The sequence below is a fragment of the Sminthopsis crassicaudata genome, chromosome 2 (assembly GCF_048593235.1).
Source record: "Sminthopsis crassicaudata isolate SCR6 chromosome 2, ASM4859323v1, whole genome shotgun sequence".
Classification (NCBI taxonomy): domain Eukaryota; kingdom Metazoa; phylum Chordata; class Mammalia; order Dasyuromorphia; family Dasyuridae; genus Sminthopsis; species Sminthopsis crassicaudata.
This window is the reverse complement of record NC_133618.1, coordinates 257,880,154-257,898,923: the sequence shown is the minus strand read 5'-3', so window position 1 is coordinate 257,898,923 and position 18,770 is coordinate 257,880,154. Positions and strand designations below refer to the sequence as shown.

Here is an 18,770-nt window from a genome sequence, read left to right as displayed (position 1 = left end):
CCCAAAGGTATTACTATAAAGTGAAGTAAAAATAAAGTCAAATATATGCTTCTAAATGACATTGTTGCTTCGTTTAAACAAATATTGACTAAGTTTCTGCTAAGTACCCTGTGTGTGGAGGATTGTGATACAAAAATAAAATAAGACACAAACTCTGCCCTCAAAGGCCTTATCATTTGGCAGAAAAAATAAGTTCAAAAATGGCATAATACAATGTTGAAAAAATTATTTGTTTTTGTTTCGGATACCAGCATTTAGCACAATATCTGCCAAATAGTAAGCTTTTAATAAATGTTAATTGAGTAAGACTTAATAAATGTTAATTGACCATTCATGAGAATGGTGCTATGATGGCATAGACGGGTAAGTATAAAGTAGTTATCTGGGAAAGCTGTACTTACTCAAGTGATACTAATGGTTAATAAGGTTTAGAACATAATAGATATTTTCTAAATATTTGTTGAATAAATGAGTAAATCAAATCATTTTTGAAATTTTTTTCAGAGCTAATTTGCAAACCACCCACTAAAATGTCTTGTAACCATATAGTGTAGCTTATTTTGAGTTACAATTAATACTCTGTTTGATAATTTTCATCAAATTTGACTCAGAATCACTTTTTCTAGAAATCAGATATGCTTAAAAATATGAATATTTACAATCTCAGACTATATTCAAAAGAATATGTTGTAGGCAACTACTTCATGACACTCACATTGTCACAATTATTATGTTATACACAATCTTTAGTGTTTTTTTCTTGCTTTAGCCTTGCCCTGGGAATACTGGAGATGAATGTTTGGAATACTGCTATCATTAATGTATGTCTGTTCAAGAGGACTATGCCTACAGCTCTTTGACATGCCTGTTAAATACCAGACATATTACTTTATAAGTATACTTTAAATAAGATCTTATCTAGTACTATACAGAAAATTTCTTACTTTTCATACTGGATTTCTCAGAGAATTGAAATGGATGGTTCAGACTCATAAGGTAGGAATGGAGCCTCTTGGTTGAAGAAGTACTGGGTCTGAGAAAATGTGGTTTACGTCTCGTTCAGTCATGCTGTGACAGTAGGAAAATGATTTTCTTTGTAAGGGAGGACTATTTAGACCAAGTAAAAAAAAATTAAAAAAAAATTCTATGATTGCTGAATGAAGGGTAAGAGCAATTAGATTATTCTGGGGAAGGTCTTAGCCGTGGGCTACATCTCCAAATCATTCTTTTAGTATTGTTTTTATGTGGAGCTCAAGGCTTTCTGATGGAAAGGGAATGGGAGGCCCCAGGGTAGAGCCAAAACTTAAAAGGATCTTTCTGACTAATTGACTCAGTTTCAAGAGCTTGCCCAGCCAGTTTCTCTTAGGCTTATTACATTGAATGTACTTTACTTCAAGGTCTCTGCAGAACATTTCTCTTTTTATTATAGCCCTCATCTAAAGACAGTGAATATTGGAAAATGTGTTATGTTAAAATCCAGACCCCATGATGCTGCTGGAGATGAATTAGAAGTCCTAGGTAATCCCTCTAGAGATTTCTGTGATTAGAGACTTTGGAGGAAAAAGATTATTGATGTATGAACTGATAATAACTATCTTTACATTGCTGCTGCCAAGCCATGCTTCTTTTCCTTTTCAGAATCAGTCACAGAGCCCTTGCAGTCAACATGAGTTGGTGTATTGAAGAAATACACTAAAAAAAAAAAAAAAAAAAAAAACAGACAATGAGAATGTGACTCACTAGATCCATAATTTTTTAATGTAACCCATGTGCTGAGCAGCTGCTGCCAGAGAAGACATGGACAAAAATAAGGATTACCTCTCTAGTATGGTTCCCCTTTCATTGTTCAAAAGCTAAAATGTAGCTGTGTAGTTCCATGGCATTGTCCTTTGAAATCTGAATTACTTTGGAGAAATAAGAGAGAGAGATGTTGGTTCTTAGGAACTCTGGAAAATGTCACACAACTTCCTGTTTCTTCCTCTGATTTAGGGAAGGTATATATGCTAATAAGCTCAGAAAATGGTGATTTATTGATGTTTCAGTTGTGTTCAACTCTTGGTGACCTCATTTGGGATTTTCTTGGCAAAAATACTGACGTGCTTTGCCATTTCTTTCTTTAGATCATTTTACAGATGGAAAAACTGAATCATAGCGGGTGAAATTACTTGTCCAGGGTCATGTGGCTACTAAGAGTCTGAGGCCAGATTTGAGCTCAGGAAGAGAAGTCTGCCTGATTCCAGACTAGGGTTATATCCACCATATCTTCTAGCTACCAAATAAGAAAGCGCTTTCTTCATATATTCCCTTGTCTCATGACACTAAGATGCGTATGAAGTTCAGGTATGGAGATAGGGGGAATGACTTTCTGAAAGTTCTTACAGGCCCAATGGTCAAAAAGAGGACTCCTGAAGCTCCTGAGTCAGTATACTTCGGTAAAGAAATGACTGAGCTTTTTAGAAAGGATCCCTGAGCTAGAAGGGATGAGAGGGGAAAAGCCCTCTTATCTTAGATATTAGTAAAACTCTAAAAGGCAGAAAATAGATTTAGAACTGATATTTTGACATTTTTCTAAATAAAACCATCAATTTGCAAACCTGTAGAAAAGATACAGAAAATAATTGTTCATGCTTTAAGCCATAATTTCTTCTTTTCTTCCATTTTGTTCTTGGTTAACTTAAAATGGTGTTATACCCTTGGGAATTTGACAAACAGTAAATTAAGAAAATTGGTTAAAGGAGGAAAAGAAGCATCTTCTGGAGTTTATAATTTAACTAGAAGAAAGGTAGTGGCTATTGAGAGACTTCTCTCATCCTTTCATCATACTTCCCCCAATCTATTCACCAAGAGATGAAGGGCACTGTGTGGGTATTAAAGCATGCCATGCCAGCTCTTCTAAACTCCTTGGAAACACCCACCAATGTAAACATTTTAAAATAATTGCCGTGGGGTCACATATATTAAATTGGGAGAATCTGCCATATATACATTCCAGTATTCTCTTGGCACTTTAATTCCAAACTCCCAAAGTTTTAAATTTGGAGTTTTCCTTCATTGAGAGCTTTACAGAGAAAACACTGATGTTGTCGTTGTTTTGAATCCTTTATCCTGTTAATGATTTGAAATGGAAATCTTTTCATGAAAAAAAAAATGACACCGTTGCTTGAGGCTGCAGAAGTCATTTCTTACATCTTTCATTTTGATGAAAAAGAACTCGGATTTACAAGATGTTGTCTTTAAGCTCAGCTCTGCTGCGCTGTTTTGCTCTTCTAGTTTGTTTGCTTCCCTCTCCCCCCTCCACCTCCAGTTGTGGCTCTTAGGTGTTATGCTGATTATTTTTGGCAGCAGCAATTATATGATAAGTCTGGGTCTGGGAAGAGTTAAAGAGAAAGGGAGCTTTATTTATGTTCCTTGCTCAGCGCAGGTATGTTGGGACTGCAGATAAAGCAGCTTGTAAACCTGTCTGCTTTCACCATCACCACCTTCCAGATAAAAAACAAGCCCCTTTGTCTGCCCTGCAGAACAACCTCTCTGTCTTTATGGGATAATTAGTGTGGACAATTGCTGTTTTCCTTGTTGGGCTTAGGGTGCAGTGGACCAGAAAGGAATCTTTAGTGGTATGAAAAGTCAGTGGGGGCGAGGATGGTGGCTGAATAGCAACAGTTACCTCTCTGAATAGATTAAATAAAAAAAAAAAAAAAAAAAAAAAAAAAAAAACCAAACTTTTGTGTTGAGAGTGGGGGAGGGGAGTCGTAGGAACTTTTGAATGCCTGACAATGTGGGTTTTGTGTCTCTACAGCTCCGGGAAGTAGCCAGGCAAGGATTCGCTACCCTAGAAGACCCACTTGCAGGCCTTCTGGACATGCTGGAGAGCTATAAAGGCTGGAAGGGAAAAGGACATTCATTGGAGTATTACATCACCAATGAACTAGTTCACTGGCTGAAGGAGCACCCTAGGGAGCCACAGGTTAGGGCCAAGAAGCCCAGACTGTCAATAAAGGTGTTCCTGTTTGCAGAACCCATATCTTTCCTGGGTCCTACAATTCTTATACTGGTTATGATCCTGTAAACTGTGAGCTTTTCCTCATTGGCTCTAGGAGATTGTTTAGTGCTTTCAACCTGAATCTGGTGATTAGTCCCTCTGTGACCCAAAGACAGTAATGTAGCATTGAAGGTATACCAAAAGTGTAATTTATCGTAAAGTATATAGCATAACAGAATAAAGGCCTAAAGGACCTGAGACACCTTCGGAATAGGTATTATCAAGCCTCTGATTATTGAACCCTTAGCCATTTCTATCCAGATTTTGTTCTCCTGAAATATGATGCTCTGTGTTCAAGTTGGTCTTTCAGTACTCTTGGCTTTTGAGAGCTCTGACATTCACTAAGTGATCTTGAATAAATTCCTTACATCTCTGGGTCTCATTGATCCTATCTATAAAAACTCAGGTTTAGAGTAAATGATCTCTGAGCACCTCTCTAGTTCCTAGAACTCTGTGATTCAATTTATTGGAAATGGAGCCTCCATCTTGAATGCTTTGTGTTGGGCTCCTCTAGCAGGACTGTCTGGCGGAAGTAGTGATACTTGCAGCACTCTGGTAAAACCAAAAATATTTGAATATTTTTTTTCAAATGCATAAAATAAACTACATAAGGTTACAAAGGAAATCCATTTATATTGAATTACACTTAACAAAAAAAATTTTTAAGTTCCTATCCCCCAAGTTAAGGATTCCTGCACTAGTGGTGGGGTTCTTAAGTGCAGTACATGCTATTAAGTTGAAATTATGTGTATCTGATTTCCCTAGTCTGGCTTGAAGCTGAAGAAGTTGCAGGCTCGAGCATTTGGGGTTCTTGCTGAGAGCCAGAGTAATCTTCTTGAGCCCCTCATCAACATTTATCAGCTGCAGAAAGCCGACCGGAATACTTTGCTCGGAAATGTCAATCATCTTTACCATAAGGGAAAGTACAAAGAAGTGAGTATGTCTTTTTAATGTGGTTTTCAGATCTAGGACTGTGGCTCTGAATGAAATAAATCTATCTAACATCTTGTCCCCCAGGGATAAATTCTATTTCCTAATGGCAGTAACATACTGTAGCTACAGCATAGTTACTACTTCCTTTGCCTCCAAGTCTGTATCTTTTCATTAGAGGAGGAAAGAAATCATTATAAGAGAATGAGAAATGAAAGTGAATTCCCTTTCCAATTGGAACTAAATCTTTTTTCCAGTTACAAAAGAGTTTAGAAAATTAGCCACAGGAAAAGTTGACCTGTTCTGGGCTTAGGAATCTCATCAAGATAAAATGATAAAAATAATAATTGACACATAGTTTTTTAAAGGTTTCAGAGTATATTACATAGACTCTTTCATTTGATCCTCACAATAACTAGATGATTACTACAGGCATTGTCCCCATTTTACAGACAAGAAAACTGAGGCACAGAGAACTAAAATGACTGAGAGATAAAATGACAGATGTGAGATTCAAACCCAGTTTTTCTGAATCCAAATTCAACACTATATTACTCCATGGCATGTTAAAGTTTCAGATCTTTATGGAGGAAAAAAAAAAGGACTCTTATTAAACATTCAAGAATTCTTATTTTTAAAGGGGATTGTCTATTATATTTTTTTAGTTCTGGTATTCATGATAGAATCTCATTTCTGAACATAAAGGTAATAATGAATCCTTTGACCTCTACTAAAGTTTTCCTCAAAGCATGGAAGTGACCCTGGATTTTAGAGATGCCAGTGGAGCACAAACTCTGGAAGATCCTACCACTCAGAAAAGACTTCAAGTACAGTCCTGGTAATAGACTCTGTCATCCATGGATAAGTCCAGTTAAGCTTGGGGAGTCTCATCACTAGAGAATCTAAGCTCCAGGTGACAAATATTTTAACTACAACTCATGAAACCATCTACTAAGATGTGGGTAGAACATCCACACAAATAAAAATAGATCTTCAGCATCTAAATGTCTTTATATGCTGCCCAAAATTGGTAAATTGACCATTGGAGGACCATCTAGCCCAGTACATATATTTTTGAAGCCACTATACTTTAAGGATAGAGATGATCAGAAGCTAACACAGTTCTAGTGGTTGCCTATGCTGGCTCCTTCCTATCCAGGTAGTCTTTGGCAGTTAAAGCACTCTTTAGAAGTTGCTGCTGCTCTAAGGAGAACTATAGAGGGCTGCAGAAATCCAAAGCTGCTTGTTTTAATGGCACCTCAACTTTCCCTGTTGTTGGAAAACACTGAAGCTTAAGGTACAAGGTATGAGATGGGTAGAAGGGGATTATTGATGGCCTTGAAGCAGATGCTGTGCCTGTGAACTATTCATGGGAACACATTGTTCAATCACTTTTGTGTTTCAGCATCTCCAGGGCTTATTGTGGATCACTGGACTGGGACTTGAGATTAGACCAATGATTTTATTGGTAGACAAAATTCCTAAACAATGAGGAAACCCTCTCTATCAATACAGGCCCACCACGCCTTCTTTGTACTTGGTTGTCCAGAGCCATGAAAGCTTAAGTGACTTTCCAGAGTCACACACATAGTATGTGTGTGTAGGACGTGGTGTTTGAGGTCAGGTGTCCCTGACTCTAAGGCTGGAGTCACAGCACTTCTTACTCTTCTGTCATAGTTGCTTTTCTGAGGTTCATCACTACACTAAAAAGATCTCTTATGATGGACACTTAATCCTAGGTTAGAGGAAGTATGTTGTCAAAGAGAGAACAGTACATTTAGGATTCTAGTCCTAAACCTGCCACTTACTACTAATCACTTAAAACTACCTGAGTCCTACTTTCTTCTATAAAATGGGGATAAAAATACATGTGCCACCTTACTTCACAGAGTTGTTGTGGAGGTCAAATGTGGAAGTATTTTATATATTGTAAAATGTATGCATGGGACATTGTCATATAGAATCATAAAATTGCACAATTAGAAGGAAACTTCTAACTAACATGACAATCTCCAATACAGGATTCGTAATAGGGTCACTCAGTTCATTCATAATTATTGCTAATGACCCGGACTTCACTATCTCACAAAGTCGCCTATTCCATTGTTGGATGGCTCCAGTTGTTAGATAGTTCATCCTTACATGAAATCAGAAGTCTCCTTTCTTGTAAATTATTTCCATTGATCCTAGTTTTGTCCTCTGGAGCAGCATAGAGTATGTCTTTCATGCAACGACCCTGTAAATGTATGATTATAACTTTTTATGTTCTCCCTGAGTTTCTTCTACTCTGGACTTGACATTCCTAGCTATCTTTTTTATCTGATTTTCATCATCTGATCTTCACTTATCTGTTCCCTCACTACCTGTCATTCTCCTCTTGATGTGTTCAGGTTTGTCAATGTCCTACCTAAAATGTGGTCACCAAGACTAAACTGTTTTCCAAACATATTCTGACCAGAGAGGAATGGTATTTATCTTTATGAATGTGTCCTGCTTCTCCAACTGGACTGCAGACTCCTTGAACATCAGGATAATATCTGCATCTCTGGGTAGCCCCTGTACTCTTCAGGGTTCTTCATGTACTAGGTGCTCAGAAAATGTTTGATGAAGATGATGGTGATGTCAGAAATCCTAATGGAAGAGAAAATAACCCAAATGTTGTCAAGAAGTACTCCTATCAGATCATCCAACAGCATTAAGTTTCACTCATTCTTTTATTGAGAACAGAATCAGAACGTCTTCAGCAATTTCCACACAAGTTCCTTCTTAAATTGGGAAATTTGGAGTTTTTTCAAAAAGTTTAAGAATCCCATTGATAGTTTTTGTGACTTTATTACTACCAGTTTCCCACTCATCTGGAAAAATGCAAAGAGGGAATGTTTCAAGGTTCTTATTTATTACAATTCTGGTTTTTATTTTTGTAATTCTTGCCTTCTTTTAGGGCAGGTGTGATATGAAAACTAAGAAGAATCTATATCTTCTATATCCCTTCCAGGATCCCTTTTTGTTCACTTGTCAATTTAAAAGACAAAATAACTTTTAAAAAGATATCTAGCATTCAGGTTAAAAAATCTCTTTCCCTGCAACTCAGTTTACTCACTGCAGCATTTTGTTGTTCTGTGTGCCTTCCTTTTAAATTATCTAAAGATGTGCCAGCTCTAAGGACAGTGAATACAGACTTGACTAATTCTTGTGACAGAAGTGAGTAGCAATAGCTGTTCCCAGGGATGAGCAAAAGGAGCTCACATCTGAGCCCCGCATTCCCAGCCACTTGATGGCACAGTTGCTCCACAGGAGGTGTGCTGAAGCTGCATTTTTCTGACTATAACTAAAGATAAAAATGCTTAAAGATAGAGGCGGAAACTTAGCAGGAGCTATTTAGGGTGTTTAACAGTATCACAGTGGTTAGTTACCCCTCCTCAGGCTCCTCAGACTGTGGAGAGAGTCAGGAATTGTGTTCTCTTAAATGGAGCTCTGTACAGTGCCTGGGCCAACATACTTGCTTCTTGAGAAGAGTGAGCCACACAAAAATCTGAAGAGTTTACTTGATGTCCTTACAAATGTTGCCCTGAATTGTATGTTTTCATCCTTCAGTGAATGAAGTTCTCCGAAGGTGACTTGTATTTTAATTTAAATATGATTGTTAGTAACTATCTTGAACTCCACCATCATCCTCAGACTAGGTCTGGACCAAGTGAAGTGCACACCATGTGTTTTGCAGGGCCCGAAGCCTGTGATGGCATTGTAGCCTTTCAGAAACCTTTTCTTGAGTTCTCTGTTTCAGCATTGGTGAATGGCTTTATGGAAACCAAGATGGCTACTGGTCCTTTCTGAACAATGATGGAATTCAGCAGACTAGCGGCTAATATAGTGCGATGCTATTCTCTGAAGAGATTCTGAATAGGCCAGGCTGTGCTTTAAAAGAATGAAGGGTAGGCAGAAGGCAAGCTAGTGTTTCATGGTCATCTTATGTTACACTTCAGCCTTTCAAAGAGTGTCTGGGGCTGGTTGAATGAACCTCTCTTGCACTCCAAATGCAGGAATCTAAAGACAAAGGGGACTCTTGTCCCTTACAGGCCCCTTTTTCGAATAAAAGCCATTGTCACATGAACAGGGGCAGCCTGGCAGGCTGTGCATGCTTCAGTGCCCCATGATATCGCTAAGTCTCAGCAGAAATCACATTCAGGACCCTGTCAGCTTTGATTAGCAGGGTCTCATGACTTAATGTGCTGCGATATTTCATGTCTAAGGGTGGCGGCTGTCTTTCTGTGGGATGAATGCCCTCTTTTGTCCACTAGTTATTTTATTTACATTTTTTTAAACAGCTTATCAAGGTAAAAAGATAGCATTTCTATAAAAAAAAATCAAATTCCTTTGCTTCAGGACCAAGTAGTAAATGCTTCTAAGGTCAGATACAGTGAAACTTGTTTTCACAATCAGAATTGAAGTTCTGGTCTTGTTTAACAGCTTTATATTCAATTCAGAACAGGTGGCAGTGGACTGCATTTAGGAAAGAAACAATAAATAATCTTTTTAGCCTGTCACAGCCAGAAATATTCCCGACCTAGAAAAAACCCTCAGGCTTCTCTCCACAACAGGGCACTATTTTCTTTATCTGCATCACTTCAATTTTATGTAAAAGCAGAGTGCCTAAGCAGGAAGCTGTGGGACTGTTACTTTTGTATATCAGATGTTCACATCTGGGTGAAGATCTGGGTGGTTCCTCATTTAGGGAGACAGGCACTTCTACAGTCTTTAATTGGAAGGTTGGCTTTGTGTTGGTATTCACATGGTAATTGTTGCTCATAATAGTAAAAATCATAGTGTAGAGTTTAATTATTCTCACAAGATCTATTCTTTATAGAAGCCAATAAAAATGTACCATACACTGATTGCCTCAATTTTGAAATATGAAAAATGATTGGTTTTTTCATCCTTTTCATAAATTTATTTCATTTGGATCATAATTAGAGTAATTTTATCTCCAAAAATGAGCCTTTGTACTCATAAAATGAAGGCCCATGTGCATAAATCAAAGACTTTACCAGCATGAAGTTGTAATTGTTGGGCACTTCTGTGTGACGATAAACTTATAAGACCTGTAGATAGCATAGTGCCAACATTTTAAATTCTTCAATTGCTCAATATGTGCCAAACCTTGGACTGGGTATTGAGATGATACAGGAAAAGAGTGCTTTATGATGTGAAGGAATCCACAGTATGCTGGAAAATAAACACCACCCCTCCCCACACACACACAATTATCAAATTGCAAATGACAAAGTTCATACTAGAGAGAAATCTCTTGAAACATAAAGTGGAAATGATCAATGTGTGGGGCAAGATTAGTTGGGAGGGGGCAGCTAGGTGGCGCAGTGGATAGAGCACCAGCCCTGAATTCAGGAGGACCAGAGTTCAAATCTGGTCTCAGACACTTAACACTTCCTAGCTGTGTGACCCTGGGCAAGTCACTTAACCCCAGCCTGGGGTGGGGGGGGGGGGATTAGTTGGGAAAGTTTTCATAGAGGAGATGAATTTTTAGAGGTATCTTAAAGGAAGTAATGGGTATGCATTAAGAAGATTCTCTTAAATATTAGGTGACTTCTATCCCAGGGGTTTCTGGGGATACTGTCACTACAATCTTCTGGGATAGTGCAGGGGTTTCTTCAGGCAGATGTCTCCAAAGCAAGCTGGATAAATTATATTGTATAAGACTACTAAGCAAAGTTTGCAAGGATTCAGGTCTCTGCTGCTGCCTTTGCTTCTTGCAAATAATGTAAAACACAGTTCTCCAAGCAGGCTCAAGCCCTGTTGTTTTATTGGTGAGTTCTAAGATGGGTGTTGGAGCAAACTCTGCTCCCTTTCCACTGTCTTTGAAACTGCAGGATTTTCCTGTTGCCTCCAGTATCTAGTCTACTGTGTGCAAAGGCTGCTTTGTGAAAGTGTCTGCCTCCCAGTTCTTCTGCTGACCAGTTAGGATTAGATGAGAATAATGCAGTGAGGTGCTCCACTCTGAAAAAAATGATTTGTCCAGGTATCAGGTGGGAGCTAATAATCAGCTTGTCATTCTCATTTCCTTACACTCCAGTAGCAAGACAGGTTGTCATTTGGACCAAGACTGGTTTGTCATTTGGTTTGTCATTTGGACCAAGATTGGACCAAGACTGACCCTGCTACTGGTTTTCTTGCTGTTGAGCCACCTTTGCCTCAGAGTCAAGTCTGCCTGTTGGTTTAAAACAAGGCCACCTGCTTCTGAAGACTTTCCATGAGCAGACTCCCTGCTACAGTTGTTTTCCACCTCTCGATGCTAAGGTTGCATCCAACTGTTGGTAAATTCTTTTAAAAAAAATACATTATATTGATGCCTTGTGTCTGTATGCTATATTCATTTCTCATCCCAATCCCTCACTCCCTCTTGAACCTTTCCATTTAATTAAAAAAAAATACAACTAAACAAAAGCATCCAGTATAGAGACTGTGTCTGACCATGTGCACCCTATTCTGCATGAGTACTTCATTGGTGCTGTGCCACCAGGGAGGAGATCTATTTTATTATCTCTTATCTGGGACCTTTATTGACTTTTCCATTATTCAAAATTCAGCTTCCTTTCATTTATGTTATTATAGTCACTTTATATAGTCTTCTTTTGGTTCTGCTTATTTCTGTCTTAATCGTTTCTTACATATCTTTTCTTGTTTTTCTGAAGTCTTCATATTCATCAGTTTTTATTGCTCAGTGATATTTCTTTGCATTTATCAGTCATAGGTTGTTTTTTCCCCCAGTCATTCACCAAAATGAATGGGAATGAAGGGAATTCACTTTGCTTCCAGTTCTTTACTACTATAGGGTGCTACTCTGGATATTTTGTTATATTTTAGGCCTTGTTTTTTAAACTTCTTTAGTGTATATATATATATATATATATATATGTTATGGAGTAGGATTACAAAGACCATGATCATGATTTTCCTTGAGTAATTCTAAGTTGAAATCCTAAATCATTCACTTCATAGCTCCATTGGCAGTACACTAGAGTGCTTATCATCCCACAGCTTCTTCAGCAATACCTGTTTCATCTTTTACTATCTTTGCCATTTTGCATGGTATAAGGTGAAAGAAATCTCAGATTTGTTTTAATTTTCATTTATCTTTCCACTAGTGATTTAGAACATGTCTTCATGTCATCTCTTAGTAAATTCTTGAAGTACCAAGTCTGCCTTCTCTTTGTGCTTCTGCTTGTTTTTGCTTCCATCCCATTCATGTCCTGGTGCTCTCAATGCTTTTCTCAGTCATGTGGGTCAAGGGAGCTGCCCAAGAGTCTAATTTGATTGCTGCTAGAATGATTAAACTCTGAAACATCACTGGTGGACACTTGGACCACGATGATAATACATATTACATAGAGCAGTGGGTACATATTATAGGTGGCATTTTTCCTGGTGTTGGTTCTGATGTCAGCTGGGTTCTGATACCAGGCTTCTGCCCATAAAACAGACCTTCAGTTTGACCCAAATCTTCCCACTGCTCTCTCTAATCTCTTAAAATTTCTGGGCCTGTCCTCCTGCAGTGACTGAGCTTCCACACTGGCCTCTTGTGCATTCTACATCACCTCTACTATTTTTATTAGACCTCAGGGAACAATCTTTTCTGGGAAAAGGTAGCCTAAAATTTCATCTTATACTACAGCTTTTTATTCGAATTTCCTGCCTGCCTTCCCTCCTCCCCTCCTTCCTTCCTTTCCTTTTTTATTTTTCCTTTTCTTTCACTACCTCTGTTTTTCCATTTCTCTCTTTCTTTCTTACTTTGCTTCTTTTTTCTTTTTCCTTTCCTCCTCCTCTTTCTTTCTCTCTTTTACCTCCTTCTTTCCTTCCCTTTCTTCCTTTCTACACAAGATACATCATGAGCCTGAATTTTTTCCTTTGCTATTTCATTTCAAAAGACATATTATAAAATCCAGAAAATTTTGCAATCGTGAAAATATGTTGCTATGCCACAAAATTGGATATTTTTATCCTTTCCCTTAGCTTGTGTTGTGCTGTGACACTATACTCAATACTGGGGCTTGAATGGGTCGAGGTTTGGCACAGTACCAAGAATTTACAGTCTAATGAGGAGCTGAGACAAACAGATGTAACAGTCATCTCTGGATTATTTCTTTATGAATTACTAGCCTTGTGAATTTTCAGGAATAAGCATTTACCTCAAACAGACTTTCACAAGCCACTTGGAATATTCCTTGGCCAATTTCTCCTTTAGTAGTTGGTATGTACACAAAAATAATGTTGGTGTTAGTTTTATAAAAACAAACTATTAAGAAAATAATTTATTCCTAAAATCTGTACTATTTTCATTTTTTTAAGATTGCTACTTTTGATTCTCTTTATCCCTCCTTCCAGCAGAGCCAACTTTGTAAATAAATAAAGCAACATATATCAATTGTTGTGTTTCTACTAAAGTATAATTGTCCTGAAGGCATTATTATAATTATCACAGGAGATAGGCCATTGCCTATCTACATGTCTCTTTCTTGCTCCCAGCTGGTAAACCAACTCTCTGTCTCAAAAATGTTTGTTTGCCTCAGCAGCACCAGATATGTAGCTTACATCACTATTAAACTCAACTTGGTGGGAGTGGAGAACTGAGAAGAGAGGAGTGGAAGGTGAGAATAACCCAGTTGTTAGAGGGAGAAAGAGACTGGATAGGATCGACTTTGAAATCAGCAGCTAGATGGTTGTCTATGTTTGGCCAAATCATACTGCTTGCTGCCTTGGAGAGGTAGGAGGGAACAGAGGGAAAGAGGAAAATTTGGAGTTCACAGTTTTACAAAGATGAATGTTAAAAACTATCTTTACAAGTAATTGGGGGAAAATACTATAAATAAAATAGAGAAAAAGAAATCAACAGTTAAAAGTTTTCATCTGATCCAAAGAATAATAATAAAAATAAAATAAAAAAAAACCACTGTAAGATAATGAATTTTGATTCAACTTCGGTCTAGAAAGCAAGTATAGAAAATTATTTCAGCCACAACATGAAATATGGCTTGAAGTATACAAAAAACTGGAAAAAGGCTAGTAAAGGGAAAGACTTTTCTAGTCATCTGGGAATAAATTAACCAGGGTCTTGACACAAGGTTGAGCACTGGAGCCAGAGTAGAACAGGTGAATTTGAATAAGGTAGATAGAGAAGAAAAGGGCAAATTTAATAGAAGATCTTATGCTGAGGATGGGTGCTGGGATGAAAGGTAAAGATTACTTGGGAAAATTGGGCTTAGAAACAGAATAAATTGGTTTTGGAATCTAATGATATGATAAAATGCAGTATACATTTATTGGGTATCTCTAGAACACTGAATTGCCTGTGGATATGAATATGCCAAAGTGTCAGTGGACTCTCTGATATTGTTTTTCTTTAGCTTAATTAAATTTGAGGGAGTCTGTTAGATATTATAGATGGATGATAAAGAACTAAATGTGGAAGTCAGGAAGATTTTACTTCAAATGCTGCCTAGAATTTCCTATGTGACCTAGGTTAAATCATTAATCTCTCAATCTGTTTCTTATCTGTAACATGGATATAATTACAGCATCTTCCTCAAAAGGTTTTTGGGAGCTTTAGATGAAACAGTATAAGTGAAGTATGCTACAACCTTAAAGCAGCACATAAATATTAGTAATCATTCTTTGAGCTGCTGGTGTGAAACATCTTATCCTAAAAATAGTCAATGGTTTATCGGCTTAGTGGAGGGCAAGAAGTCAAGGGGAAAGAGATTAGGAAATTACTTGTGTGTGAAACATGAATAACAAAAAAGCATTTTGAAAGGCATCTTGTTATAAAATGGAAGAGCATTGCACTTGGAACCTGAAGGCTTGAGTTCAGATGACCCTTTGCTACTTTACTTCCTGTGCAACCTTGGACCAACTGCCTAAAATCTTTGGGCCTCAGGGTTCTCATTTATAAAAGGTGGGAGTTGGGCTAAATGACTTCTGGGACCCTTTATGATTCTAAAATCATATAAGTACTGTTCATACTGTGTCTGCAAGAACTAAAAAGTTGGAGATTTCTTGTATCCATAGAGCAGGTTGTATTTGTTTCCAGATCTTGTCACATAGCCCTGTCAATAGAAAAAAATCAAATCTAGGACCAGTACTCTGATATCTTTCTTTCTTTAATGTCTAGGAGTCAGGATCAGTGGTAATATCTGGATTTTACAGAGGTAGAAACTGAGGCACGGAGAGGTCGGGTAACACCAGACCTTCTTTTTTGTGTGTGGAATAGAAGCACTAGAGTAAAGTCAGGAAGACCCAGTTCAAAGCCATCTTCAATCACTTACTAGCTATGTGACCTTTTCAAATCACTTAAACTCTCTTTGCCTCAGTTTCCTCAACTATAAAGTAGGGGAAAGAAAAGCACCTCCTTAGCTATATCATTGTGAAAATCAAATGAACTGATATTTGCAAAAAACATGTAGCTCGGTGCCTGGCACAATGTAGGCACTATATAAATTCTTATTCCCTTTCCCTTCCCCATTCTTTCTTTTCCTGTTGGTGATGAAACCCAGAACATTAGCTGTCCATCTAGTTTAGCAATGTAGGATTTTAGAGCTGGGAGGTTATCTAGTCTAAATAACCAAAAAGTTATCTATTCTTAATACTTTCATTTTACAAACCAGAAATCAGAGGCCATTGATTTGAAGTGATTTTTTCAAGATCATATTTCATGACTGTGATAGCAATTAGAATTAGAACCCAGGCTTCCTGATTCCTGCCTAATGATCGGTACACCAAACTTTGTAGTTTGTGTTGACATAGAGTTAGTTTGACATGTGTGGTGGGCCAGTGACTGATTGGACCATAATAACAATAGTAATTCACATTTGTGTAGTGATTTAAGGTTTACAAAGTGCTTTCCTCATGATAACACTGGCAGACAGGTAGTAATAAGTATTAATATCTACATTTTATAGATGAACAAACAGGTGGGGTAAAGGAGCTTGTTCAGAGTCACACAGTAAGTATCAGAGCAAGAATTTGAGCCCAACTCTAGGTTTAGTGTATCTATACTTTGCATTATACCACCTACTTTTGGACCTTTGAGATATACTGTCTGTAAAAAAAAAAAAAAAAAAAAAAAGGGAGAACAAAGTCTTATAAAGAAAGCATCAGATTCTATAAGTAAATATAATGCATGTCCTATTTCCTGACTGTAAGTTGAGCCTGTTTGCTCCTCCCTGTTTCCCCCTTTCTTAGAGCCAAATGTGAAGGTCCCAAAAAGGCAGCTGTGAGCCTCTCTTTAGCTGGGTGCTGCAGCTTTTGTCCCTCGGAGTGTCTGAAGGCTTCCTCTGCACTATATAGTCTTTTCTGTGGGATGTTTTCCTTCACTGCTCAATGTCCAGAGGGAAGATATCTTGCTTATGGAGTTTCTAGTTCTCTTTCCATATTCATATTATATGTCTAGGCAAAAGCTCAATGAATAATAGTTAGAAAATCATATTTCCCTGTATTTTCAGAAATAACTTGCATTTCAGGCTGATCAAGGCATTCCATTTTACCATTGTGAGAGATGTTTTGTTTGCTGCTCACCATTCTTTCACATTATTCACATATTCACCTTTTCTTTTTTTGCCAAGTATATGAGAATATAGTTTGCTTGTAGAATATGTGCCAAATATAGATTTCTAAAATAAAGAATTCTTCCTTACACTGTGATTTTAAATTTTTCAGGTGACTAAGTGATGGTTTTGTATTTATATTGCGGTGGGAGTATTAACTCTTTGTAGCCTCAATTGAACACACTAAGAAACTGAAAAATTGAGGAATCTTTGTCCAAAGTCATCAATAGAATATATAGCCGACTTCAGGTGAATGATTAGAAGTCCTGTCTCCCAAGTAGAAACTATAATAGTTTCAACTTGAAGAAAAGTAGTTTCCTTTTTTCTCTTTGGAAATCTGACTTTCTAGAACAAGTAAGTTTAAACCAAATTTTTCTTTAAACATGTTGAAAGTATTTTCCAAATTTTCCCCCTTAGTCCCACTTAGTATTTTTCTAGACAACAATCCAGTGATCAGTCATCCAATTGCTATTTCAAGCAATTTTCAATTAAAAAAAATGTGTCTAAATAGTATAAAGTCTCACTCCTGAGGGGCACCACTGTCCTTGAAGATGCCTGCCTAGAAGACCCTCAATAAGACATTTCCTTTTATTGGTTAGATTTCAGGCAGAGGTTTGCACTTTGCTCAACCTCTAGGACAGTTATCAGATTGGAGAAGAACCCATCGAAAGAGGAATTGTTAGCAAAGGTCAAGAATCAGAATGAAGGCAACTGACTACATGGAGACCAGACCAACTGGCAGAGAGATGAAAAGGCTTCTTGATGCTTATGCCTGCCCCTACCCTTTACTCCACCCCTTCTCATCTCTCTATGAATGCAGTCTATAGGGTAGGGAAGGGAACTGGAAGAAGTGACCAGAACCTTTCCCATGCTTCTATTTTGATCTGTGTTGTGAAAAAAAAGAGGGGGTTGGGAAAATGAAAGAATAGCTTAATGTAGCTTGTATGCCTGTCTGTATGTTTGTTCATGCCTGTTATTTTTATATGTAATGGGAGCTCGATCTATGGGAATTATTAATAGCACCAAAAAAAGTCAACAGTACGTGCTGGTAGTCAGGGCTAGAGAAAACGTTTTCTCTTGTGGATTATGGGCATGCTAAAATGCCATATAGGATTCCAGAAAAAGAGGCAACACTGCCCAGGAGAAGTGTATTCTTTTATGGGCAAGTTCTCTGAGACAGGAGTTTTCAAGTTTATATTCGGGAGCATCTCAATGGAACTGGTTTCAGATTAACTGTTGGGTAGCTTTCTGGTTTGGTATAGCCATAATTGGGCTTCTCATTAATGGAATAGAATTATACATGACTGAAAAAACAGTCTGGGTTTGGAAATTTGTAACCTTAATGGTTGCCAACCAAAACATTGATAGGTGTTAATTTATTTTAAGGCAGATGTTTTTAACCTATTTTTGTGGACTTTTTGGCAGTTTGGTAAAACCTATAGCCCCCTTCTCAGAACTGTGTTTTTACATACATAAAATGGGATACATAGAATGTAAAAGAAATGGATTATAGTGGAATTATCAAAGTATTAAAAAGTTCATGGACTCCCAGGTTGAGTGCTTACTCTAAGGAAATAATCAGCTCCTTTTCTTCCTCACCTTCCAAACAGTTAAAAGACAGCTACTCTCAGAGTCAGATCACATAGAAATGATCGTGACCCAGAGCAAAGGAGTAAGCCTAATATCTCTTTATCTCACTCCCCATGAATGCCTGAGTGCTAGGGGAGGGCCAGGGCCAGGGTTTCATAGCCAAGGAGCCGCAACCCCAGCTGAGTTGTACAAAGTTGTGATCTGCCATTAAAACAAATTGAGGCTATCACTAGGGAAGAGACTGTCATTCATTGGACACTTGATGTTCTTGAAGGGGTTAAGGGGAGCAGATAAAGGAGTGAGCAAAGTTTAGGGGAAAGAGTTAGAGAAAAGCCAGCAAATTGAAAGAAAGGGTGAAATGAGGAAACTGTAGAAAGTTTGCTTTCAACATCAACTTCTACCCCAGAACTTGGCCACTTAAGTAGTAGGAGCTCTGGTCAGTGCTTTTCTTATTCTTCACTCTTAAAAACTCATTGGTTACAGGACCATAGAGGAGTCTTGCTTTGTAGGTACTCCTTCCATTCAGGTAATCTCCTGAACTAGGTGATTCCTTTTTTGTAGCCCAGTCAGGTCAGGATACCCACGGAGTGCAGAGAGTC

General features: G+C 37.8%; 1 protein-coding gene across 6 annotated transcripts in view; it reads left to right on the top strand.

Annotated features, from left to right (window-relative positions):
• The window catches only part of EXD3 (exonuclease 3'-5' domain containing 3), a 407,975-nt gene that overhangs the window by 166,190 nt on the left and 223,015 nt on the right, over positions 1 to 18,770 (top strand). For 5 of the 6 annotated variants that reach the window (XM_074289063.1, XM_074289062.1, XM_074289065.1 and 2 more), the window contains 2 exons: positions 3,797 to 3,964; positions 4,805 to 4,972. In XM_074289063.1, the coding sequence (XP_074145164.1) occupies positions 3,797 to 3,964; positions 4,805 to 4,972 (336 nt within the window). Of the gene's footprint in view, positions 1 to 3,796; positions 3,965 to 4,804; positions 4,973 to 11,177; positions 11,299 to 18,770 lie in introns of those variants that run through there. The other variant, XM_074289066.1, reaches the window with a different exon arrangement.